The sequence below is a fragment of the Sinocyclocheilus anshuiensis genome, unplaced genomic scaffold, assembly GCF_001515605.1.
Source record: "Sinocyclocheilus anshuiensis isolate Anshui unplaced genomic scaffold, SAMN03320099.WGS_v1.1 scaffold313, whole genome shotgun sequence".
Taxonomy (NCBI): domain Eukaryota; kingdom Metazoa; phylum Chordata; class Actinopteri; order Cypriniformes; family Cyprinidae; genus Sinocyclocheilus; species Sinocyclocheilus anshuiensis.
Genome location: NW_015536469.1, coordinates 318,084 through 345,241, shown reverse-complemented (window position 1 = coordinate 345,241; position 27,158 = coordinate 318,084). Strand labels below are relative to the sequence as shown.

At 40.5% G+C, this 27,158-nt stretch overlaps 1 protein-coding gene across 3 annotated transcripts in view; it reads left to right on the top strand.

Moving 5' to 3' along the window:
• Nucleotides 1-24,494, top strand: part of LOC107697600 (protein bassoon-like) — a 93,099-nt gene extending 68,605 nt beyond the window's left edge. The window contains exons 4-12 of one of the 3 annotated variants that reach the window (XR_001635234.1): nucleotides 6,971-7,171; nucleotides 8,000-14,251; nucleotides 15,514-17,557; nucleotides 17,965-18,818; nucleotides 19,029-19,140; nucleotides 19,262-19,387; nucleotides 19,732-19,787; nucleotides 20,200-20,304; nucleotides 23,721-24,494. Coding sequence is in view for 1 of the 3 variants with exons in the window: in XM_016498461.1 (XP_016353947.1) it covers nucleotides 6,971-7,405; nucleotides 8,000-14,251; nucleotides 15,514-17,557; nucleotides 17,965-18,818; nucleotides 19,029-19,140; nucleotides 19,262-19,387; nucleotides 19,732-19,772 (9,864 nt within the window). In the remaining 2 variants the exon portion in view is untranslated. Of the gene's footprint in view, nucleotides 1-6,970; nucleotides 7,406-7,999; nucleotides 14,252-15,513; nucleotides 17,558-17,964; nucleotides 18,819-19,028; nucleotides 19,141-19,261; nucleotides 19,388-19,731; nucleotides 19,788-20,199; nucleotides 20,305-23,720 lie in introns of those variants that run through there. The other 2 variants (XR_001635225.1, XM_016498461.1) reach the window with 2 other exon arrangements.
• Nucleotides 24,495-27,158: the final 2,664 nt, after the last annotated feature.

Genomic DNA, 27,158 nt, shown 5'->3' with positions numbered 1-27,158 from the left:
GACCATTATGATTACATTAGTCTTCATTTAGCACACACTTCTTATCCTAAGTGACTTCTACTATGTTTTTCTCAGAGAATGTTGCTCTTGGAGCAAGGGCACAGTGGTGATAGCTCATAAATCATCCCTTCTGGGGTTTGAACCTATAACCTTTGAACTACCAGCCCAAATGAGTAACCACTAGTCCATGCCACCCCAATGTCCTGCAATAACTGTAGTAATCTGACCTGCACAGTCCCTTAACAAGATTAGGATGACAACCTTTACTGATGCATTTCTAGTTGAGACTAGTTGCATTTGGTAGTGTCACACTTTACTGTACTTTTACATTCTATTTATTAAAAAAAAACATTTGCAGTGTTCTAGTCTGTACTATTCTAGGCAATCTCTGTTAGCACTCCTTGTGTTATTGCCTTCTTAAGATGAATGTTGTATTCCTTATTTATAAAGTAGCTTTGGATAAATGAATGAATAAATGTAAATGTATTTTGCCTACATTTTCTCCTAACCGCAGTTATTCTTAGATCAGTGGCTGCATAGACAGAAATGTAGACATTTGCCATCCAAACTCTGTTCACTGCTTGGCCAAGTGCATTGATTTGTGATATTCGCCTTTTATTGCTTGATTTGGCATTGCATGTATGTAGTTGTAGAAAATGGAAAAACAAGGTAGGCTATAAACGGATCGAATCCATTGCATATGGCTAGACTTACAATACCATTCTTATAATAATACAAATGCATGTTGCTTGAACTCTTTTCAGTCAGTTGTACGGATTACACTTACTCGGTCTGTAAAAATGCATCAATTCTTGCTTTTAAAATCCTATATGCAATTCCTTCACAGCATTAGACTGACATGTTTTCTTGCAACAAGCAGCCTGGTAGAGGAAAAGGGTGAGTTTTTCTTGGATGTCAATATGAAACCGTGACAAGAATTACCATCTGTGGAGTTTTTTGTCATTGGGCTGCTGTTAATATTTGTAGTGAATTTAAAACCTTTAACGTGCAATCTTGCTTCATAATCTGTATAATCAATTCTAATAAACCTGCCTAACTGTGATAAATCAAGCTTGCACACATTAAACATACAAACATTCATACTTCTTTCTCTCGCTTTCTGTCCCCTTAATCTCAGAGAGATTGATTACGTGGCCTGTGTGTTTTTCCCATTGGGCATTGAGCTACACAATTTTATGTAAAGCGCTACAAAGGCTAAGGCCTTACACCCACAGTCTCTTAAAGTGAATCTTTTAAGAGCTGTGCACCTTTCTGCCCTCCTACGGATTTTAAATGACTATAAACTGATCTGCTAACACACTGATCTCACTCTTGTTTTCATTTTTCCACCTCTTTCTTTTTATTTGCTGAGCTGCGTGTAATGGTTTGTGACTAGGGACCAGAACTTGGCATATTTTCTTAACAGGAGGAAAGATGCTTTAGAAAACAAACTAATCTATATGCTAACCATGAACAGTTATCATTTGCATTTACATGAAGATTGCGGAGGACTAATTTCAGTCTGAGAGATGTGTACCATGTCCACTGAACATGAGTGGTGTGTCAAATTCAAGCCGTTCCCTTTGATTTCATTTGGCAAACTTTTGAAACTTAAATTGTAGCTGCTCTTTCAGATGCATGCAGTGATTTGTTAAGAAAGTGGTTTATGTAACACATTTGAAATCTATTGAATGCAAAGTTTATCCCAACAAGCAAAACAGTCAAGTCTGCACCTGCTTGATGGCAACATTGGGAGGCACTGTGAACTGAGAGCAAAAAACACAGGCACACAGACAGCAACACAGGTATGCAATTAGCTAATTCAGGTCCTGTGGATTGACTGAATAATGTTAGCAAACATTTATTGTTGTTCACAGTAGTGTAGTTTGCAAGCAATCTTGAATATTATTTTACAAATCAACTGTCCTGGCTTTGGACCCCATTAATCCATAATTGGTTAGTGCATTGGTATGTTATGTTATATTCATTTAGTATCTGTGCATAAAGTTTAACTATGCTAATGTTCTTTGGCAGCCAGATTGACCTTTTTTTTTTTAAATAGTGATCAATTAAAAAAATTATAAATGTATAAAACTCACTCTGTATGATTAGCACTGCTCATATACATTTATATTATTATTAAAGGGTTATTTCACCCAAAAATGAAAATTCTGAAAATTAATGTCATTCCAAACCTGTAAGACCTTCGTTCATCTTCAGAAGACAAATTCTGCGTGTAATGGTTTGTGACTAGGGACCAGAACTTGGCATATTTTCTTAACAGGAGGAAAGATGCTTTAGAAAACAAACTAATCTATATGCTAACCATGAACAGTTATCATTTGCATTTACATGAAGATTGCGGAGGACTAATTTCAGTCTGAGAGATGTGTACCATGTCCACTGAACATGAGTGGTGTGTCAAATTCAAGCCGTTCCCTTTGATTTCATTTGGCAAACTTTTGAAACTTAAATTGTAGCTGCTCTTTCAGATGCATGCAGTGATTTGTTAAGAAAGTGGTTTATGTAACACATTTGAAATCTATTGAATGCAAAGTTTATCCCAACAAGCAAAACAGTCAAGTCTGCACCTGCTTGATGGCAACATTGGGAGGCACTGTGAACTGAGAGCAAAAAACACAGGCACACAGACAGCAACACAGGTATGCAATTAGCTAATTCAGGTCCTGTGGATTGACTGAATAATGTTAGCAAACATTTATTGTTGTTCACAGTAGTGTAGTTTGCAAGCAATCTTGAATATTATTTTACAAATCAACTGTCCTGGCTTTGGACCCCATTAATCCATAATTGGTTAGTGCATTGGTATGTTATGTTATATTCATTTAGTATCTGTGCATAAAGTTTAACTATGCTAATGTTCTTTGGCAGCCAGATTGACCTTTTTTTTTTTAAATAGTGATCAATTAAAAAAATTATAAATGTATAAAACTCACTCTGTATGATTAGCACTGCTCATATACATTTATATTATTATTAAAGGGTTATTTCACCCAAAAATGAAAATTCTGAAAATTAATGTCATTCCAAACCTGTAAGACCTTCGTTCATCTTCAGAAGACAAATTAAGATACTTTTTATGAAATCTGAGAGCTTTCTGACCCTGCATAGACAGCAATGCAACTGAAATATTTTATGGACCAGAAAGCTAGTAAGGACATTGATAAAATAGTCCATGTGACATCAGTGGTTCAACCATAATTTTATGAAGCTACGAGAATACCTTTTGTGTGCAAAGAAAACAAAAATAATTACTTTATTCAACAATTTCTTCTCTTCCGTGTTGCGTTCACAAGAGTACCATGACGCATGCGTGTGCATTCCTCTGCTTGCAAACAAGGTGCAGCGCTTCCGTCAGAACGCCGGCTCCTGGGTCAGCAGCATCACACGCATGCGTTGTGGTACTCTCGTGAGCGCGCGTCGACTGACACGGAAGAGAAGTAGTTGTTGAATAAAGTCATTTTTGTTTTCTTTGCACACAAAAAGTATTCTCGTAGTGCAAAGAACGGTTGAACCACTGATGTCACATGGACTATTTTATTGATGTCCTTGCTACCTTTCTGGGCCATAAAACATTTCAGTTGCGTTGCTGTTTATGGAGGGTCAGAAAGCTCTCAGATTTAATCAAAAATATCTTAACTTGTGTTCCGAAGATGAACGAAGGTCTTATGGGTTTGGAACGACATGAGTTATTAACTCATTATCGGACCACTTTGATATGACCTCTACAGCCAAAGGTGCCATACTCTTCAAGCTGTGCAGGCATGTGCTCCATTCAGATTTTTTAATGCAAAAAAGACTGTTTTAGATGTGGCAGAAATCAACCATTCATGTAATTTCAGCCACTCCAACTCAGTTACAGCTTCCACACATCATTTGTTTTAAAATAAGAATTAATTTATAGTTTTTCTTCGACTTTCTTCACAGGCACACAGCATTACCTCTGCTTCGTTTATTATGCTAAAAGCACACCTCAGAAATGACTACACTTACACAACGTCCATCTCGCTTCAACACAGCATATAAAAAGCAGAAAGGCACAGATGGCAGAGCATTTTGTGAGCTTTGCACAAGCATTGAGTGAACACTGCACCCACTCTAGCAGTCAAGCAAAGCTGTGCACATACATTTTGTCTGAATTTTGTTAAAAGCAGAGCTGTTTACTTACCACAAAAGCTTGGTTTTGGAGATTTTAATGGCATAATTTGTATAAAGTTACAAGTTATATTTTTAGGACTTATTACTATTGCTCTTATACTTTGTAAAATCCTGAAACCTTTGTATTAAACTTCAGCATAGTTTGCTCTGTAAAATCCTATAGATATCCACTGAGGCATCCGAGTCATATCTAGTAAATGGTAGTGGTGGGTTTTTTGTCTTTTGCCAGGAAGCAACCACCTAGAAACTACCCAGAAGACACTAGCAACTGCATAGCAATATGCTAAAAAACGGTCAGAACACCTTAGCAACTGCATGGCAATGCCTTGGAAACCACCCACAACACCTTTGGACGATGACTTCTATTTTAGCCCAGTTTACATATGTGAGCAATATCTGATGCAGGTTCTTGGTATGTTTGTGTATGCTTTGTGCACCAGAGATCAACAAGCAGTACACCCCATGGGATTCTGTTCTGATCTATGCTGATGCAACTGCTTGTACATCAACCTGAGTCACCAAACCTCAATCACTGAAACAAAACCCAGCAAACAATCCAACACTACCATACTGGCAAACCCTCTGCCAAGTATTGTGAAAGTATAGAAGTCTGACAGGAAAATCGAGAAAAGACAGAGGGGGCACAGCAAATTAAAAATGCACTCTCTTTTATATTTAGGACTAGGAGAACTTTTACTGTTTATTTGCTGTACTCATGAGACTCATTAAACTTAGTGAGTTAGATTTGTAGTCTCGTATAACAGTATATCTGAATGGTTTTGGTGTTCTTTGTTTTGAAATTATCTGTAGACCCATGGCTGTGAAAGATGTTTTATGGTGTGCCAGTGTACACTGTAAAAAATTATTGTGATTTTAACAGTAAAACACTGTAAAAATGCTACAGTAAAAACCTGTTAACTGTTTAACAGTAAGTTTCCATACTATATTCGGTGAATAAATGTAATTACATTTAACGTAATTTTACAATAAAATACTGTTAAAAATTCGGTTTTTGGAAGTGAAAAAGAAAAAGTAATTGTATAATTTACAGATGAAAAACCGTAAATTGACACTCCCAGAATTCCCTGCATGACACTTCATATTTGATGTTTTTTTGTTGAATAGTAAAAACCTGTTAATTGGTTAACAGTAAGTTTCCATACTATATTCGGTGAATAAATGTAATTACATTTAACGTAATTTTACAATAAAATACTGTTAAAAATTCGGTTTTTGGAAGTGAAAAAGAAAAAGTAATTGTATAATTTACAGATAAAAACCGTAAATTGACACTTCCCAGAATATATATAAATATTGCCCTCAGCTCGTAGAAAAGCTGTTTGTGGTGAACATTGGTTCATCATGTGACTTTCTCATCACCAACAGTTTTTGGTGGTTATCAGTGCATTACAATGGTTCAAAACAGATGTTAACACTTCAATATGTTGGTTTATTAACATTACATCAGTATATTTTATTGTGAATTTAAGTTAAGTCTGTAAAACCTAAAATGTTGCTACCATATTTTTTACGGTGAAGTTCTGGCAACCACAGCTGCCGGTATTTTACCGTAAATGTCACAGATTTTTTTTTTACAGTGTACTATTATGCTGAATATTTTCTATGATGATGCAGAAGGAATTTTCTGGCTCACTTCTGTAGTGAGTTTCACAATAAAAATATTTTTTTTAAATATATTTTTCCTTTATATTTGCTTCGGGGAAGTCGTGGCCTAATGGTTAGAGAGTCGGACTCATAACCCAAAGGTTGTGGGTTTGAGTCTCGTACCGGCAGGGATTGTAGGTGGGGGGAGTGAATGTGCAGCGCTCTCTCCCACCTTCAATACCACGACTGAGGTGCCCTTGAGCAAGGCACTGAACCCCCAACTGCTCCCCGGGCGCCGCAGCATAAAAAATGGCTGCCCACTGCTCCGGGTGTGTGTTCACGGTGTGTGTGTGTTCACTGCTGCGTGTGTGCACTTTGGATGGGTAAATGCAGAGCACTAATTCCGAGTATGGGTCACCATACTTGGCCACATGTCACGTCACTTCAAATGTCACTTTATCAATACAATTGGGTTTAACTGGTTCATGAGATCATACTATCGCTGCTTATAATCTTTTTGCATATCACTCTCTGGGTTTATGAAGTCATCTGTCCTAGATGTCAGTTTGTATATTCCTAGTGGTTTTTTATTTATTTTTATTTTATATAGCTATTATAGATTGTGTACTGCACAGTGAGTGTTTGCAACATGCATTTCTAAGCATTGTGCTACAAATGAAAAGCTGATATGCGATTCATCCAAAAGTTTTGTGAGCTCTTGATCCAAATTCAAAAGTAAAATGATTTCTTAATAATTTAATGTTTATTGTCTTACAATCCTAAATTGTTTAATTAAATGCTTTGTAATTTTGAATGCATAGGAGCCTCCTGCTGTGGATGGAATAAGCCATCATTCTGAGCTGAGATTCTTACTGAACTTAACAGAGGCTAAATAATTGTTTGTGTTAAACACAGTGGCTTTGAAGAGAGTAAGACCTTTGAGAAAAGGTTGCAGTCTTTGCCAGGCCTCAATTATTCTTGCTTGCCCGGCTTGACCAAATCCCTTTTGAATTACAATAGTAGTGTGACAAAGGCTGAGAGTGTGAGAGAGAATGCCAGTGTGGGCGAGTGATGCAAGAAATCACATGTAATCTGACTATTGACACTTTCACCTTGTCTACAGTTTTTCCCCTTTATATCTCAATTGTTTCATGATACTTATTTCATGTTTGCCTTTCATTTTCAGAAGACAGAATGGCTGTGTTTGACATGCCAGACCCAGAGAGCAATGTCAGGGAGCTTAGGGGATATTTCTCCTCCTGTGCCATCATCCATTGGATCTCCCCGACTACAAGGCCCAGCCAATCAACAACAACAGCGAGGGCCCAGTCAGCAAGCTGCGCTGAGACCTACCGGCCCTCAGCAGCAAAAGCCACCTGGTGCCCAAGTAAGTGGTCATTTCTCTCCGGTAAAACAAGGGGTGCCACAATCCAAGGGCCCCTCTAAACAATTTTCTGCAACTAAGGCTGAGACAGAAAAACAAGATCAAGGCATTAACAAGAAACAAGCTATGTCCAAAACAGAAAAAGAGGGGGACATCAAAGCAACGTCTAAAAAGGGAACATCGGTTAAAAAAGATGAGAAGAAAAGTAGTGGCATGCAGAAATCTAAACACGATGACGTGAGTGGCCCTCCATGTCTGTATCACCACTGTCTTTGTCTTTCATAACAGATCACTTCAGCATTCTATGATGGGAATGTTATAAGTTGAATAATTTAATCAATATCAATTGTACTCAAAACCAGTTTAAAATTAACCGTCTCAGTGGCTAATCACTATTTCCAGTGCCTGATGGTTACAAGAGCACAGTGATGAGTCAACATCATTTGTAAACTCAAAAAGTTATCTATTTAATTATCCAGTACAAGGAACTGATGTCACAAATAGCCCCATGTAACCAATTAATGTGACATACACGTATTTCTACAATTATCATATGTAAATATATGCATGCCATTTTTATTTATATCATTACCTAGTATGATTTACAGCATACTTTTACATTTACTAAAATTTTCATTAGGATTTAGATTCACTTTTGACCTCATCCCCTCCAAGTTTTGCATGCTTGTGTAATGTATTCCATTTGCATGTTTTGTATATTGTGCTTAATAAACTTTGAATGTTTTATGTTTGCTAATTTTGTAAATCTTTCAGTATAATTTAAAGACTCATATGTCCTATGACCTAATGCACTGTCCTTTGTATTTACAGGATTCCAACAAGTCTAGCACGCAGAGCCTGAGTGATACAGGCTACTCCTCAGATGGTATATCCAGCTCCCAGAGTGAGATTACTGGATTGATCCAAGAGGACTCTATGAAGCTTAGTGAGAGAGGGATCTCTGACCAACGCAGCCCCCCAAGTCCATCTGAACTAACAAAACTGGAAAGTTCTATGCGACCTCTGTTGGAGTCACATACAGCCACTGACCAAGGACAGCATCATGATGGAAGAGACACCACAGAACAGCAGAGACCTCGATCTCTGTCTATAACACAAGATCAGGAATATGAGTCTGATGAGGAAGCATCGGATGATCTCAGCTGTAAATTAAGACATGACTATGTGGAAGACAGTAGTGAAAGTGGCCTTTCTCCATTACCACCCCGACAGAAGAAGTCACAGAAAGACCTGACCGATGAAGAGTTCATGAGGAGACAGATTCTGGAAATGAGTGCGGATGAGGAAGATACAGCAGATGTTGAGGGCCACATAAAGACAAAAAGAAGCCATAAACACAGTGGAGATCTAGGAAAAGAGAGACGTCGCCTGACACAGCAATCTAGCAGTTTTGAAGAAGACACTAAAAGCACTGATAGCTACAAATCAGGTGAAGCGGATGACATGATGGCCTCACAAGGTGGTCTGAGACGATTTAAAACTATTGAACTGAATAATACAAATAGCTACAATCGTGACATGGAACTCAGCACAGATCATGACCTCAGGGAGCCTGAGCTTGAGATGGAAAGCCTTACTGGGTCACCTGAAGAAAGGTCAAGGGGAGAATACTCATCAACTCTCCCTGCAACCACACCGAGTTATACCTCTGGAACTTCTCCAACCTCTGTGTCATCAATGGAAGATGACAGTGATAGCAGTCCTAGCAGACGACAAAGGCTTGAGGACGCAAAGCAGCAAAGAAAAGCAAGGCATCGATCCCATGGTCCACTACTGCCTACCATTGAGGACTCATCAGAAGAAGACGAATTGCGAGAAGAAGAGGAACTTCTGAGAGAGCAGGAGAAGATGAGAGACTTAGAGCAGCAAAGGATTCGTAGTACAGCCAGAAAAACTAAAAGGGACAAAGAGGAACTGAGGGCGCAAAGACGCAGAGAGAGGTCGAAGACACCTCCTAGTAACCTTTCACCTATTGAAGATGCATCCCCAACAGAGGAGCTCAGACAAGCTGCTGAAATGGAAGAACTCCATAGATCGTCCTGCTCAGAATACTCTCCCTCGATGGATTCAGAAGCTGAAGGATTTGAGATGGGTTCAAAGCTGTACAAGTCTGGCAGTGAATATAATCTACCTACATTTATGTCTTTGTACTCCCCAACAGAGAAAACCTCTGCTGTCTCTCCCTCTGCAGATAAATCATTAAAAAGTGCTGAAGAGGTTTATGAGGAAATGATGCGAAAAGCAGAGATGATGCAAAAGCAGCAGCAACGGGCACCAGGAAGACAAGGACAACAAAACCAGGAAAGACTCCTTCAAACAGACAAGAAACACCATTTAGATTCTGGAACAACTTCTTTGAGTCCAGGTACAAGTCCTACCCAGATCTCAGCTCCAGTTTCATTCTCTGGAAATGATCCTTCTGGACGAGGGACTCAAAGAGTGCATGCTACACAACAGAGTCAAGTTAGAATGAGCATCCAAACCTCTAAAGGAAGCCATGTTACTGGTTCCCCACAATTTCAAGTTAGGCAGCCTCCTCCCACACAGCCTCAAGGAAGACCTGGTGTTCAGGGGAAAGTACAGGGTCAAGTGCCTGATCCTGGAGCGTCCTCCTTAACATCAAAGATGTTTTCATACTTTAAAGGCTCAAGTCCTTCCACATCCCCTTCCACTTCCCCCACACAAAGTCCAACGCGTGCCCCTGCATCTTGTACAACTTCTACAGTGGCACCTACTCAGACCTCTGAGGTCGCTCATAGAGCTGGGGCACCACGACTTTCAAGACAGCAGTCCTCCCAAAATTCCCCTGTTATGGTGATTACATTGGGATCAGGAACTAGCAGTCAAACCAAACCAGTGACAGTGAATTCCTCCACCTCATCTTTATCCTCACCAACAAAAGACAGCCAACAGACAATTTATCAGACTCAACATGCAACATCAAAGTCACCCACTTCACCACAGAAATATCCAGCCCACCCATCACCTCAAAATAGCTTGCAAAGGACACAGATATCAGAACGAGTTAGTGTGGCTGTGAGCACTGCCACCTCTGCTGGTTCCCAAAGTAGTGGATCTCTTCCTGCGGGAAACATATCCTTGTGTAGAATCTCCACAGTACCTGGTACCTCAAGAGTTGTAGAGCAAAGCACAATTGCCCCAGGTAGTAATATAATGGATCTTAGAGCACCAATGAAGCCTGCTCCAATTATTATGACAGACCAGGGTATGGACCTAACATCTCTAGCTTCTGATACACGTCGATACTCACTTGATGCAGAAACACCACCAAATCGTCATACTGCTGTACAACCTCTTATAATTAATCTAAATGCACAGGCACAACCTCAGGTGTCAACAACTACACCAACAACTGTAAGTGTGACTGTGGCAGCATCCATGTTCATATCACAGCCAAAGCAACCAGTCGTGTATGGTGATCCTTTACAAAATAGAGTCGACTACGGTCAAGGAGTTGGATCTGCAGTCTGTCTGACCCAGACCAGGCCAATTATCACAGATGCATCCATTCCAAAAATTGATGCTTGTCTGGAAAATTTAGGCATTCAACAGCAACAACTTCAGAAGCAGCAACAGAAGCTTCAGCAGCAACAAGAGCTACTTGAGCAACAGCTCCAGCAGCATCAACAAAATGCATCTTTTGCCCGGTACAACTTAGCTAATCAAGTGCAACCAATATTGTTAAAGAAGGACTTGGTGGTAAGTCAGAACACTGGTGAAGGCACCCAAACAGCAGTTAGTTCCATTCCCAAAATATCTCCACTACCTCCACCACCATTATCATCCTCTGCGTCTACCACCCCTACACTTGGTCATGACATATATGGTGGGATGGCTTTGGAACTAAAGAACAAGCCTGCTGTAATGAATCTCTCCACAGGGAAGCTCCAGGTAATGATGGTGCAGTTGGATGAGAATAGCACTCAGGGAGGTACAGTGACCCAGCTTATTAAAAGAGAGGAGCCGCCTCCACCAGTAGAAGTTCTAGATCTCACCGGACAGATTAAACCAGAGAATCAGTTAGCTTGTTGTGATGTTGTCTACAATTTGCCATTTGCAGGTAGTTGCTCAGGCCCTTTTGCTCAAAGAGGTAAAACAGCCCCGTCAGATCCTTCTGTAGAGCCATCCCAAGCTCCTGGGCAGCAAAGCCAAACTGGAAAAGATGGCTACCAAACAGTAAATATACAAGCATCTGCAGACGAACGCAAATCTTTTACCTTGCCTCCTCCAGGACGACTTCCACCATCAATGTCAGACAACAATTTAGCAAGTTCAAGTCTCCAATATTATCAAAGAACTGACCCTGGGGACCTAGCAGTGGATTTAAGCACCATGAAGCAGGCCTATGAAGCAGGATATCTTGGAATGGGTGCCCAATATGGATCTTACACAGATCTTCGCCATCAAGAAAGTGATTCGGCTCCACCATTACCTTTGCGAAGATATGGTTCAATGTCCAATATAAATGCAGAATATAGCTATCTTTCACGTGACCTTGGTGGTTTTCAAGAATCCAATCTTGCACAGTATAGTGCCACTACAGCTAGAGAGATTAGCAGAATGTGTGCTGCTCTTAACTCCATGGAACAGTTTGGTAGCCGTTACACCAGTAATCCTGAACTTCTGCAGTATGGTGCTGGGAGAGCAGGCCCCACAGGAAGACTTAACCTTCAACAAGGCCTAGCATCTATTAGAGGCAATCTGTTGTATGGTCCTGATGGCAGACCAACAGTACATGGTCAAACACTTACAAATTTAATCAATGCTAGACAAGCTAGCCTAAGGTCTTTGTATCCCCCTGCTGTAAGGACAGCTGATGGCATGATATATTCTACTATCAACACCCCAATAGCCTCCACCCTGCCAATCACCACCCAGCCTGTCCCTGTTCTCAATCCTATGCTAAGAGGAGTATATGGATCTTACTCTTCAGCCAATGTAACTGCTGTACCTCTGGCTAGCCTCACCAGGTTGCCTCAAGTCACCCCAAGAATGCCTCTTAATGCCCAAGGACCTTACAGGTATCCACCTCCAAATCGATTTTCAGTAACACCGCCAGATACTTCATCGGGAAGTGTGCCACCTTCTAGTACCTCCCAGGAATCTCCAGTTTACCTGGGAAAGCCTACAGCACCTTGCAGTATGTCAACAACTGCATCACCTAAAACTGGCCAACCTGTTTCAAATTTGGGTATGCAAAGCATACAGTTAGCATATACTAGTACAGTGCCAGTTCAATCGGTTGGAAATGAACAGGTTCCCTTCGCTCATATTTCAGTAGAAGGTACTAAAACACAACTCCCAATACAGCCCCAAACTCAACCACAGTCATTGGTCAAAGGTCAGGAAAAAAGCCAAACTCAAAGCCAGCCACAGACACAATCTCAAATATTAACAATGCCTCAAAAACAAACCCAGGCAATTACCAGAGTTTTTCAAGATGCATCTGCCAGTACCACTATAACCACATCTGCTAATATTGAGAAGGAAAAAGAAGAGGAACGATTGCGGCTACAACAGGAGCAGCTCTTGCAACTAGAGCGAGAACGCGTTGAGTTGGAGAAATTGCGTCAGCTACGTCTACAAGAGGAGTTGGAGAGGGACCGCATGGAGCTCCAGAGGCACAGAGAGAAAGAACATCTGCTCATGCACAGGGAGATTCAAGAGCTACAGACCATCAAGCAGCAGGTTCTTCACCAGCAACAGGCTGAGAGGGAAACCCAGCTTGTGATGCAAAGAGAGCAGCTGGCACAGCAAAGGATGCAGCTAGACCACATTCAGTCACTGCAACAGCAACTCCAGCAGCAGCTTGAAGAACAAAAAAGGCAGAAAACAGTGGCCATTGAATCAGCAGCGGCAGCAGCTGCAGCAGAGGCAGCGGCTGCAGCAGCTACAACAGCTCAAGGTGCCATTCAAGGTGTAATGGTTGGTGGAACTACACCTCAAACCATCTCAATTATCTACGATCAGAGTGGTAGAATTATTCCACGAGAGGGCCAGAGTGTGCAGATCTTGCCATGTGCCGATGGGCAGGTGGTCCAGGCAGTGGTGTCCACTAGGCCTTTGCCCAGCTCTTCTTCAGAGATGTCCCTTAAAAATAGTGAAGATCATGGAGATGGTTGGATTATGAAGAAACAAAACTCTATGCCCCGTTTGAGGAATGGATCAGAGGATGAGTCAGTCAAGAGAATTGCAGATTGCAGTGTCCAAACAGATGATGAAGACACAGAGGATAAACTCATGTCTCGTTGTCGTAGAACTAGACGTATAGCTGACTGCAGCGTTCAGACAGATGAAGAAGACCAGGGTGAGTGGGACAGTCAGCCAATACGCCGCAGACGTTCAAGATATTCCAAGCACTCTGAACCAACTGCAGAGACTAAGAGTGATGCATCTAAATCTAGCATTGCCATTCAGACCACCAATGACTCCTCATGTCAGACTGAGTCAGACCAGCTGGGTAGAATCTCTCCAGCCATTCACATTACCATGGCTGAAACATCAAAGGTTGAACTCCTTCACTACATATCTGCTCCAGAAAGGACCCATAAGGGAGAGAGTTTAGCCTGTCAAACTGATCCAGAGGCACAATCCCAAGGAGTGGTTGCTCCTCAGCTCAGTGTCCCCACTACTGTTAGCCCCTATTCCACTAGTCTGCAATTAGTTGGTGCCATGCAAACCAAGTTTGAAAGGAGAAAGCCAGACCCATTAGATATTGGATATCAGCAAGCTCAGCAGCAAAAGAAATCTCCTTCCCGTCAACCTCCCAAATCTCCACAAGTGCTGTACTCTCCAGTGTCTCCGTTGTCCCCCCATCGTATGTTGGAGACTACCTTTGCTTCCAATGAGAAACTTAACAAGGCACATGTGACACCCCAACAAAAAGCCTTCACTGCAGAGTCACCACAAAGACATCAAACTATTCCGAGGCCCATAAAGAGCGTTCAGCGGTCCATGTCAGATCCTAAGCCTCTCAGTCCAACATCAGAGGACAAGGCCAAATTCTCCTTATACCAAAGTCAAAACAGCCCAGCAAGTCAGGTATGGAACCATTTCATTGTTACTTGCAAAAATGTATTTATTATACAGTTTTATGTTGTTTACTACAAAACTACAGCTTGTAAATATTAATTTCAGACAATTAATTCAATTCCCATTCTTACCATTTATACACAGGGATGTATAATAGTAGACTGTAATACTTCTGATAAACAATTGTTTTGTTTTAATAAGGTCTAGGTTGGACAACACCAAACCTATCTGTTCACATAATAAGGAATATAAATAAATCAAGTATTATAAAATAAAAATAGTTATTTAGTTATAGTATAGTTATGTATTTTTCATTTGCCATTTATTCCCTACTCTCTTTACCTTATATTTAAACACACACTTATATTTAAACACACACACACACACACACACACACACACACACACACACACACACACACAGAAAAACTGCTATATCTGGCAAAGTCTCAGAAATGCTAGAGGGTGGCACAAAGTGTAGGCATACTGGGTCAGCCCTGCTGTCTTCCGGCTTGTCAGCAGCTGGTCAGAGAGGTCTGAGTCTTACATTCTCAGTTTGATTCCTGTCTAAGGAATGCTCAGGCTTGTGCATTCAAAGAACTGCACACCTGCTAAAAGGAAGCTATTTCCTCTGTCACTTCATCCAATGTGCGTTTTAACTGAATTTGTTTAATGGATTATACATTACTACTCTACTACTCTACACTACTGAAGGTATGCAGATGTTGTTTGTTTGTTATATGGCGTTTTAATATTTATTTCTTGTTAACTGAAAACTAATCTTGTATTAACAATAAAATATTAGGTACACCAAAATGATTACAGTTAAATAGGATTGTAGCCAGTTTTATCCATGTTATATATATTGCCTGATTGATTCTGAAACCACTAGTCATTTATAGAATATAGTGTCATGAATATATTTATAATTGGTTGACTTAAAATAAATGTTTAGTCTTTGTGTGTGCTTTCAATATGTTATAAGGTAATGTTTTGATTTTTGGTTTGGTTGGTTTTCCGAATCTCAAGTGCATTGTATGCCCCAAAATTCCTCTGAGGGATATTTGAAAAATGAAAAAGATAAATACTGTAATACAGAGTTGATACACTGTGATACAACTGTGTCTGTATTCAGTATGTGTAAAATGTAACCGTTTTACCTAATTTGGCATGCAAACTGTTATTCCATTTGCTTTTTAAAGTATTAAGGAAAATGGTAGTACAATTTTCTCTGCTGTCATTTTAATCAATCTCTAAAATCTCTGCTCTCAGATGTCTGCCTTGCAGCAGCAGAACGCAATGATGAGAAAGGTGAAGAGAACTCTCCCCAGTCCCCCTCCAGATGAGACACCTGTACCGATTGTAACACCAGCAATTCCCCATATATACAGTTCTCCCGGAACATCCCAGAGGGTTTTGCCACGTTCTGTACAGGGTGCAATGAAGGCAGGCTTGCTGAGTGAACTGAAAGCTGTAGAGCAAGAATCCACCAAATTACGTAAACAACAGGCAGACTTAGAGGAAGAGGAGAAGGAGATTGATGCTAAGTTGCGATGCTTGGAACTAGGCATTACTCAGCGCAAGGAAACCAGGGTTAAAGAGAGAGAGAGGCGAGAGTTGGCATACCTGCGATACATGGGGGATGCACGTGACTACATGTCAGACAGTGAGCTGAATAATTTGCGACTAGCTGGGGTAGCACCAGGCACCTATGAAGAAAATGGAATGTCGTCACGTCCAAGTACAGCACCTCTTAACCAGTTTACTTCTGATTTGAATGCACCTCAGTATCCTCCTTCCTCATCATATGTTCCATATCAATATCCACAGGCCCAGCCCATACCCACACAACCACACACTGTAGCCTATCAGCAGATTGGGTTTCAGACAACACCATACCCAACCTCCTCACAGCCCCAGCCTGGAACCTTCCAGCCTCATCCTCCTCAACCTTCAACCTATCAGACCCCGGGGCCATACCAGCCTCATAGCTACGGTCAGCCTACTTATGAGTCTGATCTTGGTTTGCAGCAGCCCAGTCACCAGGGATTCCAGAAACCCACTGCACCTTTACCAGGGCAGACCCTACCTTATCCTGCACAGAGCATGTCCTTCCAACCCCAACCAGACATGCTTTCTGCCCATCAAAGGCCAAGGCAAACCTCGCTTGCTGATCTTGACCAAAAGCTACCAACAAACTACGAAGTTATCAGTAATCCTTCAGTTCCAATAGCAACTTTAGCTCAAGAAACTGGATTCAGTGGTGTCTATTCCTCGCCACTGAACAATGCTTATGGTCAGTATCGCCCCTCTGACCAACCTCTGACTGAACGCATACCAAGTCCATCATCAGGATATGTAACGGATAGTGTCTATGCCACAAATCTAGAACAAAATATTCCCAGAAATTATGTCATGATTGATGATATCAGTGAACTTACAAAAGAAAATATGGGGTCCTCTGACATGTCACGGGTAGGTTATGTAAGTGAGAATGGCCCACGTGGACCAACTTATGGCGATGGCTCTGAGAATTTATATGGAAGAGCTTCAAATACCTATCAAAGTGCAGTAGACAGCCATGTACATTCAAGTACCGCTGTAACTGGTGGTACAGGTTATTATTATGATGACTATAAGCATTCTTCCCGTAGTAGTGGGGGAATGGGCAGCCAGAAACACTCGTCCAAAAATTTGGCACCTGCTGTTTCATCAAAACGTAGCAAACATAGGAAGCAAGGCATGGAACACAAGATCTCCAAGTTCTCTCCAATTGAAGAAGCTCGAGATGTAGAGTCTGATCTAGCCTCCTACACCATGACAACATCAACAGGTGGTAGTTGCACTGTGGTGTCCAGGACTGGCGTGAAAAAGAGCTATGATCAACAGAAGTACTACGGATCAAGAGAGGCATTGGAAGAGGATGACCGTCTTTATGGATCCGGACGATCAAGGTCCACAGGTTATGGCATGGATAAAATTTCCTCCAGAGATTCAAGTGGCTACCGAAGTAAGTCTTATGAGAGGGATGCCATGGAACGATCACAGAGGGGCACCCATGGTCGTAGTGGCCGTCCTTCTATGCGTACGCAGAATTCAGAGGAAGAGAGCCCTCTGAGTCCCGTTGGAAAGCCCATGGGAATTGGTCGTGGCTCTGTGCCAGATCCCCATGATGTACGAAATCAGTATGGCTCCAGTCATTCCTTACCAGATGTACAGGACCACCATATAAAGGATATGCCTAAGAGTCATGTATATAAGCCAGATGACCCTTACCTTGCTGATGACATGCACTGTGCTGTTTCAGACAGTGAAGGTAACTGGTGCTGAATTTAAAAACTGAATTTAAGCCTGTTAAAATGCATCCAACAATTAAAAGCTTGCATGCCAATGATCTTGCCTTGAAGGCAAAGATAATGAAAGTTTGGACTACTGTTGTATATGAATGCTGTCATCAGTGCATGAAACCATATATGCCTTTTTGCATGAACTGCATGGTGTTATCTGTTATTGGTTTTAGAGTGTGATTCAAATGTTGGTACATTCTGTCTTTTGGTTATTCTTGTTGATGGGTGTTTTTGTTGGCTTCCCTTTATTTTTTCTTTGGTTATTTTCTTTGGGATTTGAGCGTTGCGTGGCTTCAGTGTGTTTATATCCTGTTCTTTGCCATTGACACTTCCTACTGTACGAAGTATTGACTTTCTCCCTTCATTTCCCAAAAAGCCTATCATTTGGGTCAGGAGGAAACAGACTGGTTTGAAAAACCACGTGAACCTCGGTCAGATCGCTCAAGACACCATGGGAGTGGAAGTCACTCATCCTCTAGCAGGAGGAGCAATGTAAAGCACACTTACCATGATTATGATGAGCCTCCTGAAGAAGACCTGTGGCCTCAAGATGAGTACGGACATCAACGACATTCCTCTTCCACCTCATCTCGGGAACACCGTCACCATGGCAGTAGTTCAGGAAGACACTCTTCTTCCCGTCATTCATCAGATGATCCCAGGTCCTCTCGTTCTTCACGATCACATCCAAAAGATCCTTCCACCCGATCAGACGGCCGTGCCACCTCATCCTCCACACAGAAAAGATCCTCCGATCCACGATCTGCCAGCCACCGAGACTCGGGAGACTACTCCCGTGATCCACCAAGCCACCACCATGGCTCAAGTGGACAACGGGGGCAGAGGCAACCAAGCTCATCAAGGAGGCAGGAGCCCTCTTCAGGTTCCAGGCCACAGCAGGGTCTTGGAGAGCAGCAGCCACAATCGCAACAAGGACAGCAGCGATCTACAGCAGGCCAGCAAGTGTCTGCCAAGCAGACAGGGTCTCAGCCACCTGTGACAGGGCAGCAAGGACAACAACAATTGGGACAAACAACCCGTACACAGCAGCAGCCACAACAGCAACCCGGGCAACAGCCATTGACCACAATGGGAGCAACTCAGCCCACAACCACAGCTGTTAGCATGGGAACAGGTACAACTCAGCAGCAATCTAAGCCAGGTCAGGCTCCAGGACAGGCAAGACAACAGCCAGGAGGACCACCCACTGCTCAGCCAGCTGCTGCTATGGTGAGTTTTCATAAATCTCTTGGTGCCTTACCATTTATGCTATTTTTATTCTGCTCCTTCAGGTATAGTTTACATTTAATCCTTTCACATTTGGTTATAAGAGCCATGTATGTGATTGCCTTTCAAAGCATGATTGACAAATACATTTTTTATATTAGTTTACAGTATCTTTTAACGTTGCCCCTTCATGCCCTTTGATTGACTATACAGGCAAAACCTGACACAGCTGCGCCTGCTCCTGCACCAACTCCTGCAGTTGCTATTGGATCAAAAGCTGCACCACAGGCTGCAAAAATACCCCAGATTCCTGCCACAGGAATTGGTAAGTGGAAATAACTCTGCTAATTCAGAGTAATTAGTATACTTTTGTTTTTAGCAAAATAGGGAACATTCATTACTTGTGTATGATCTAAGCACAAGATCATTTGTTCTTTGCCTTTCAGGTTCAAAGGCAGCACCCCGACCAGGGGGTATAGGCAGTGCTGCACAGCAGCCTGCTGAAGGGGAAAATGTTCTTACAAAGATCCTGCAGGGAGGAGCAGCAGAACAAGCTGGAAAAATAGGAGATGGTATGGATATTTGAAACATAATCAATCAAACATTTGCTAACAGAGACAGATGTTATGGAGAATATGTTGCATGTCTTGACTGAGCATAGTAATTAGTTGCCATTTAGCAGATGCCTTTCTTCCACAAAAGCTTGCACTACAGTAATTTTAGGGATAGCACCCAAGGGTACCTTGGGTTTAAGTGCAAAATTTTGGAGGCCTAAGCAGGACTGTGATCTCAGAAATTCTCTGATTCCTGAGTTACTACTACTTAGGATTTAGCCTTTGTTTTTGTAGCCCAGATCTTTTAAGATATGCCACCAGTGACCTTAATTATGGTTTTGCTTTGCTTATCTTTCATACAGCTGTATCTGCTCTCGGGAAGAAGTTTACTTCATTTTGGTGATCAGCTGATAGGAAGGTGAGAAAACACTTTATGTATCGACCTTCTGAAAAGACCAGCATGAATTTGTTCCAGTGTGGTTTATGATAACTAGTGCTGGATTGGTTGCCATGTTCACCAACAAAATGCAACTTGTAAAGCTGATTCTTGCTGGTTAAGTTTAAAAGCTTGCTGTGGAAAACAGCATCCAAAACACAACATATGTTGGTGTACAGGCTGACCATTTAAAATATAGCCCCGAACCCGTACGGATCCCGGGTTGGGTCCCGGGTCCTCAGGTCTCGGGTCCTCCGTGTAGACCTCTAGTACAGACTTCAGACATACTTGACTGATGGAGCAGGATTGACACATTTCTTGCATTAGCTTTTAAACGATTAGTGTTTGTAATTTTTTACTGTTACCTGTATAAACTTTCTTTTCTGTTCCTCAGGCATTTCTAGTTGGGGTGACTTGGGGTTAGAACTGGTAAAACCTATGAATCTGTTTCTGCCATTTAACATCTCTAGCTGAGGGCGGGGTACACCTGAGTAAACTGGTGAGTATTTTATTCTAACTCACTTTACTTTAGATCTCAAAACAAGTTTAATAATTCTAACCCAAGATATTTAAATCCCAAATGGTGACAAATTACCATTTTAACTTGGCTGTCAGTGTACAGTTTCATTGCATTGTGGAAGATAAAACCAATTGATGCTTTTACAAATGTGCAATTTGCAAATACATTGACTACAGCTGGAAAAAAAAGAGGCTTTGACTAGCTTGCACAGACGCATTGTAGGCTACACTGCAGGTTCAGGAAACAGTCCTCCATAAAATGTGCTGCACACATCTGAATATTTGGGTTGGCCAAACAAATGATCAATCTTTTGGAAGGCCAAACAAAGTAGTTTCGCTTTCACAACGAAACACACAGCGTCACACACGGCGGGCTTGAGTGAGCAGCATCGACGAAGGAGCGGCCGGCGGGCAGTGACGTAGACATGTGGGGGCGTGTTTAAACGAGGCGTTTTAGACAAGTCTTAACTTTTATAAAGAATATCTCTTTGGGTTTGAGACTTCAGTCTTTGCAACTTTAGGGACCTTATCTATGCACTAACAGCTTGTAACACTCCAAAGAGAAAGGAAAATTTGAAATGGCATCATATGACCCCTTTAAGGGTAAACGACAAAGTATTTGTTCTCAGAGTGATTTTGGTTCTTGATGGAGTGACAACCGCATTTAAATACGGGTGTGAATCCCCTAAATTATTGTTTTGTGTTTGTATGGAATACAACTCACTCTTTTAAAATTGCGATAATTGACACCATGGTAACCATAGCAACGTTCTGGTGTTTTGCACGTTTGGTTTCTGCTATTTTTCACCAAAGTACTGTAATATTACACATTTTGCTGATGTTTGAAAGGCTGCTTTGCAAAGCACGCTCTAGAAGGGTTGCCATGTCCACTTATTATAAGCAATGCGTATTATGAGTCTTTGGGCTTGTTGTTTAGGCTTGGCTCATAAAGTGTTCCAGTTTATGGCGTCAATAAAGTAGGCCGGTGCATGTCGCAATATATTGTTTTGTGGTTTATTTCCAAGATAAAGTGTTAGAATTTAAGTTTATTATGGGCTTGTTCTTCTTAGTTGTTGTTTTTTCTAGCAAGATCTGGCAACTGTAATAAGTCACGACATACCTTGTTCCCTGTGATCTATTGCATACAAAAGAGACAACTCTTATACATATTTAAATACGTCAGTTGTTCAGTTTGATTCCACACTGCATAGAATTTTTGTAAATCAATACCTGAATTTTTCGGGAATTAATTTGGTTGTAGAATGCGTTTGTCACTCCCTTAAATTATCTGTGTGTGTGTACAGAACAGGATTAAGCACTAAAATGTAAATTGTCAACCAAATTTAGCTGCAGTGTGTACTACAGGACTATTGTGCCACTTGCTCAATACTAATGTCAAAGGTTAGAGCTCAGATTAGCTGACCCTGATCTGAGGCCATTCTGATCTAACTTTTCGCTCTTCAGCATGGGTGAATTGGGTCAGTCAAAGTGAGCTATTATTAGCAGGCAGATCAGTGGGCTTGGATTAGCATTAGCATTCGGGCAAAGCTCAGTCATCTTTGTGCCGAAAATATTCTGATGAGTCACATTAATCAAGAATAAATCAAAATGACACAAAATCATACCACAGAATTGCAAGAATTGTACCAGAAATTAAAGGGGTCATATGATGTTGCTAAAATAACATTATTTTGTGTATTTGGTGTAATGAAATGTGTTTATGCGGTTTAAGGTTCAAAAAACACATTATTTTCCACATAATGTACATTATTGTTTCTCCTCTATGCCCCGCCTTTCTGAAACGCGTCGATTTTTACAAAGCTCATCGGTCTGAAAAGCGAGGTGTGCTCTGATTGGCCAGCTATCCAGTGCATTGTTATTGGCCAAATACCTCAAGCGTGTGACAGTAATGTTACGCCCCTTACCATACTGTGTTTCCATCATACAGTCTATGGTTTCCATGTGTCCGGTGCGACGAGACAAAACCAATAAAACCCATTACAAACGAGGCATTTGGTGCATCCAGTGGGGACATAATTACTGATTGTAATGACTTATACTGTGTTTTTACGCTTTGCGTTGCGTATTGCGCCGCGTAAACATAAAACCATGTCTGCATTTGTGATCGGAGAAACGACAAACAACAAGCGGTACTCTACACTGCTCAAAACTCACATTTCAATCATCAGTGGCAAATTCTTTAAATATGAAAACGTTCTTACAGGCTGTGAGTCAGAAGCGCCAGACTGTCCTTGCAAAGTTGGAACTGCCCCAGTTTATAGAAACATTATGTCCTCTTTTTGAAGGCCAAACAAAGTAGTTTCGCTTTCACAACGAAACACACAGCGGCTTGAGTGAGCGGCGCCCGGCGGATTCGACAAAGGAGGCTTGCGGCAACCACATGTGACGACCTGGACTCTGATTTATGCACCAAGAGCTTGTAACACTCCAAAGAGAAAGGAAAAATTGAAATCGCATCATATCACCCCTTTAAACTGAAACAGTAATGATAAAGAAAAAAACTGTACAGTGATTAGCATTGTATTTAGCAACTGTACAACAGTGAAACATGGTTGTGTAGAAAATTCGAATAAAATCTTGTCTTGTTGTACCTCTTATTCTCTGCAGAACATAGCCAATGAGACCATTAGCTTATTTAATTAATTTTCTGTAGTCACTATATTTCTCCCATTCCTTAATCTATCTGTGGTCTGTCTCCTCCTCCTTGTATTGTATCATGGTGACTGTTGTGGTCTTTTACTGTCAGTGGGTGTGCTGCATGTGTAGATCCAGAGAAAGGATCTGGGATAAAACAGGTTTAGGTTCTCCTTAAATCATGGCTAATCCGATTCAACTCTCAGTTTACTACCCAATCCAAATCCTGCTCATGCAGTCACAGTGAAACCTGTGGGTGTGTCATTCCAGTCACAATACCTACATTAAAAATAACTCCTCATGCATCTCTAAAAGTTCTAGAATTGTTTCTGCTAGTTACAGCTCTCATTTTGAGTAGTGCATGTGAATTCAGCAACTTGCTGAATAGCATGCTATTCATTAGTCAGATTTTCCAACTTCTTTGCTGTAATTTATGCAATTTGTACAAATTTATAGTGAAAATGTAATATTTGTTCACAAACCTTTTCACGAAGCCCACAGATTTTGAATATGCCTGATTCTGGTACTTAGACTTTTTCTGGTGTGAGAAATTCGGCCTCTTTTGCTCTCTAGTGGCTAAGAAGAGTAGTGCATTGTATGTCCTTCAACAATGGAAGTAAACTTGAAGGTTTAAAACTGAACATTACTCTAATACCACATATTTGACCAACTCTGCACTCTTATTATGCTGTGAAAATACCAAATATTGTAATATGTTTTTTTTTTTCATCTCTTCTCCAGATGTATCATCCAACCTTGAACTTTCAACGAAAACATTAAGACAGAATTCACAGGCACGGTCTATCCAATGATATCTACATAACCAACCAAAAATGGAGGCTAAATCTCTCTTCCAAAGTGTTTCCATAATTGCTGTTGAAGCAATTACAATTCCCAAAATGCCAAACTGCCTGTTCTGTTTGAGGTTTTTCTAGACAGTTATGTCTTCCCTTATAAGACATAATCTGTGCTCAGGTGACCCTCCCTCTTCCAAAAACAGCATGAAGATGTCAGGCAGCTGCAGTTCTTAGCTTTTTGCAGTCCGAATGAAGACTTCTATGCCCAGACTCGAAGAGACCGTAGCAGTGAAGGAGAACGACTACCTTACAAAGGCTTCAAACAAACTGTTTAAAAAGCCGTATGCTCGATTTCTAAGATCTTGACATTCCAATATGGCGATGATTGACCCTCTCTATGAATGTTTTTGTTTCTTCCTTAACCTTTTTGTCACGTGTGTAATGAATGCAAATGTGTAAACCGTGGACATGGAATGCACGCACAAAAATATATATGTATACATATATGAGATATATATGAATCCATATCTAGACATCTTTTCAGAGTCTCAAAGGGTGAAGCCATGTGCACCTTGTGTAAAATGCTGGCTATTTAATGTAAAACTATCGGTCAAGTGCAGAGGTCAGTAATGTCAGAATGTTAGCATAGTCTTGTCCGTCTTTTATCAACCATTAACCACCGCTACCCTATCCGGAATTCCCTACGTTTCTGTACTTTTTTTTTGCATTAGTTGATCAGTTTTGCCTAATTTTCTTTTAAATTAAGAGCCTTACTAATTTTTTTTTACTTGTATACCTCACATATTTTTTTTTTTTTAAAGTTCCATATCATCCTTACTTGATTTATTTTGCACAACTGTATACTGCTGAACATGTACATATCTCTTGTTAACACACTGCTAATGTAAGATATTGATTTTTTTTGTATTTATGGATTTATATTTCTGGTATTTATTTGCTTAATGTTTGCTATTATTATTATTATGTATACCTTTACATATTTTTTTCTCGTCATTATCGATAATCTAAACTGTTTATATATATATATATATATATATATATAGTTGTTTTTTTTCTCCCTGAAGCAATAGCATGCTAATCGGACAGAGCACAATTTTTGCTCATCACAAATCTGATTGTCATACATAGACAGGTAAAATAAGTTTCTACAAACCCTAACAAACTACACCTTCACCGCATCCAAATGTTCCCAAAAACACATTTACCGGTATGTAGATCCACCTAGGAAAAGGTTTTGAACCAATTTCAAAAGTTCTATGCAATAATCCATGTAAAACCATTCCCACTGCAACATCCCTCACTGCGTTATGATGGGTTCAAATACGACTAGGGACATGTTTGTATTTACCTTGTATGTATGAAAATATCAAAGTACTTTTTTTATTTTAGTGGCATGTTTATGAAAGCCCTCGTCTTCCCTAGTTTTCAGGGAATCTGTTGCCAAAGGGTTAACGGTCTTGGACATCCACCATCTCTGTTGCTTGCAGCATGATTCTGCTCAGCTCTCTTTGGCTCCTTGTAGTGCTGTTATTCGGTCTTCATGTCTGCAGTTTGTCATCAGGTGATAAGTCGGGCACACAGCTTATGCACTCGTTATTTCGCCTCCTCCAACAGGAAATGTTGTTTTACATCCGTGTTCGTTTGCGAATGTTATCGTGTCTACACTGAATTCAAATCAAGTTCACAGACAGGTCTTTGTGCATTGTATACCTGCAATGCTTGAGAAAACAGACAGATGGAAAACAAAGTATTATTACGATAATAGAAAATAACGAGATCTTAAACACACATGAACATGTAAATTTGATGGTCTTCACAGTCAAAACTATGCTTGGGAGAAGATTCAAGTAAGCAAGCTAAGTCGTGAACGAGATCACTGTACAGTATGTAGCGTGAATTCATCTCCATGCCATTTATATGAAAATCAGGGCATGCACGTTGAAAGCACAAACTGTCCATCACCATTTGAGTTCGGTAGGACGTCACTCATTTGAATGCGTCACGAGGTGCGTTGATTAGGCAATTGAGGCAAATCTTTTCCTTTTTGATACTGGAATGCTGTTTAGGCAAACACGACCCTATACTGAAGAATAATAACTCTTCTACATCACTGTTACCATGGAGATATACAATAACAAGTGCATGAGCCAAAGTTGCCATCACAAAAGCCGGCCACAGTGATAGATAGAAACACGCAAACACAGACATATCCACACAAACAGGCATGTGTGCGCACACACACACACAGACTGTGTCACTGTAAATACTGACTTTGGTTATTTTGTACAGTGTTTAAATATCATGAGTAAAATGATGGCCGTCTTGTGCAACTTCACGCCGGCCTTGCTGCCAACCTTTTGTGCTTTTGTGTATAAAAGAATAATTATGATTGTTGTTATTATTATGGGAAAAATATCATAGTATATGTTGCTGGATCTCAATGACTGTTCACTACAGTGGAAAAAACACCCCCGAAAAACGTACAACCTGAAAATATTTGGTCTGTGTAGGGATTCTATACATATTGTGTTTATTAAATTTAAATACAATGAAAAATATGTAAGTGGCTTCCATCATGACCATGCCAGAAAAGAGGGTTCAGAGTGAATTAGCAGATGTATTATAAATGTAATCAGGAATCGGAGAAGACAACACGAAAAAAGACAAAACTTCAGAAAAATGCTCTCACAAATGAGAATTCACTCACTGTTGTAAGTGCAATGGGCTAAATGTGAGTCCAGTATTCATTGTGCAATATTGTGTTCTTTTCAATGTATTCCTGTTAAAAAGACAAATTTTGGTGCCTCATGTCATGTAATGTGATTATGAAAATAATGAACCTGCAATTTGTTTCCAGAATGGAGAAGAATAAAGATAAAAAATGAAAATAAAATGTTCTCGTGTATTGGTACATTTCGTTCCTTTCATTAGAGAGAAAAGGTATGTCAACCTCTTTCTTATCCTAAGCAATTTTATTTTTAGTGTCAGTTGTAAGCATTACTAATACTATTGCTTTTAGGGTTAAAGGAATAGTTAACCCAAAAAATTAGCTGACCCTCAGGCCACCCAATGTAGATGAGTTTGTTTCTTCATCAGAACACATTTGGAGGAATTTAGATTACATCACTTTCTCACCAATGGATCCTCTGCAGTGAATGGGTGCCGTCAGAATGAGAGTCCAAACAGCAGTTAAAATGATCACAGTAATCCAAACGACTCCAGTCTGTCAGTTAATGTCTTGTGAAGTGGAAAAGCCGTGTTTGTAAGAAACAAATCCATCATTAAGGCATTTTTAACTTCAAACCATTGCTTCCAGCTAAAATACAAGTCTATATACAGTAGTATTTCTTTAAGTCTTTTT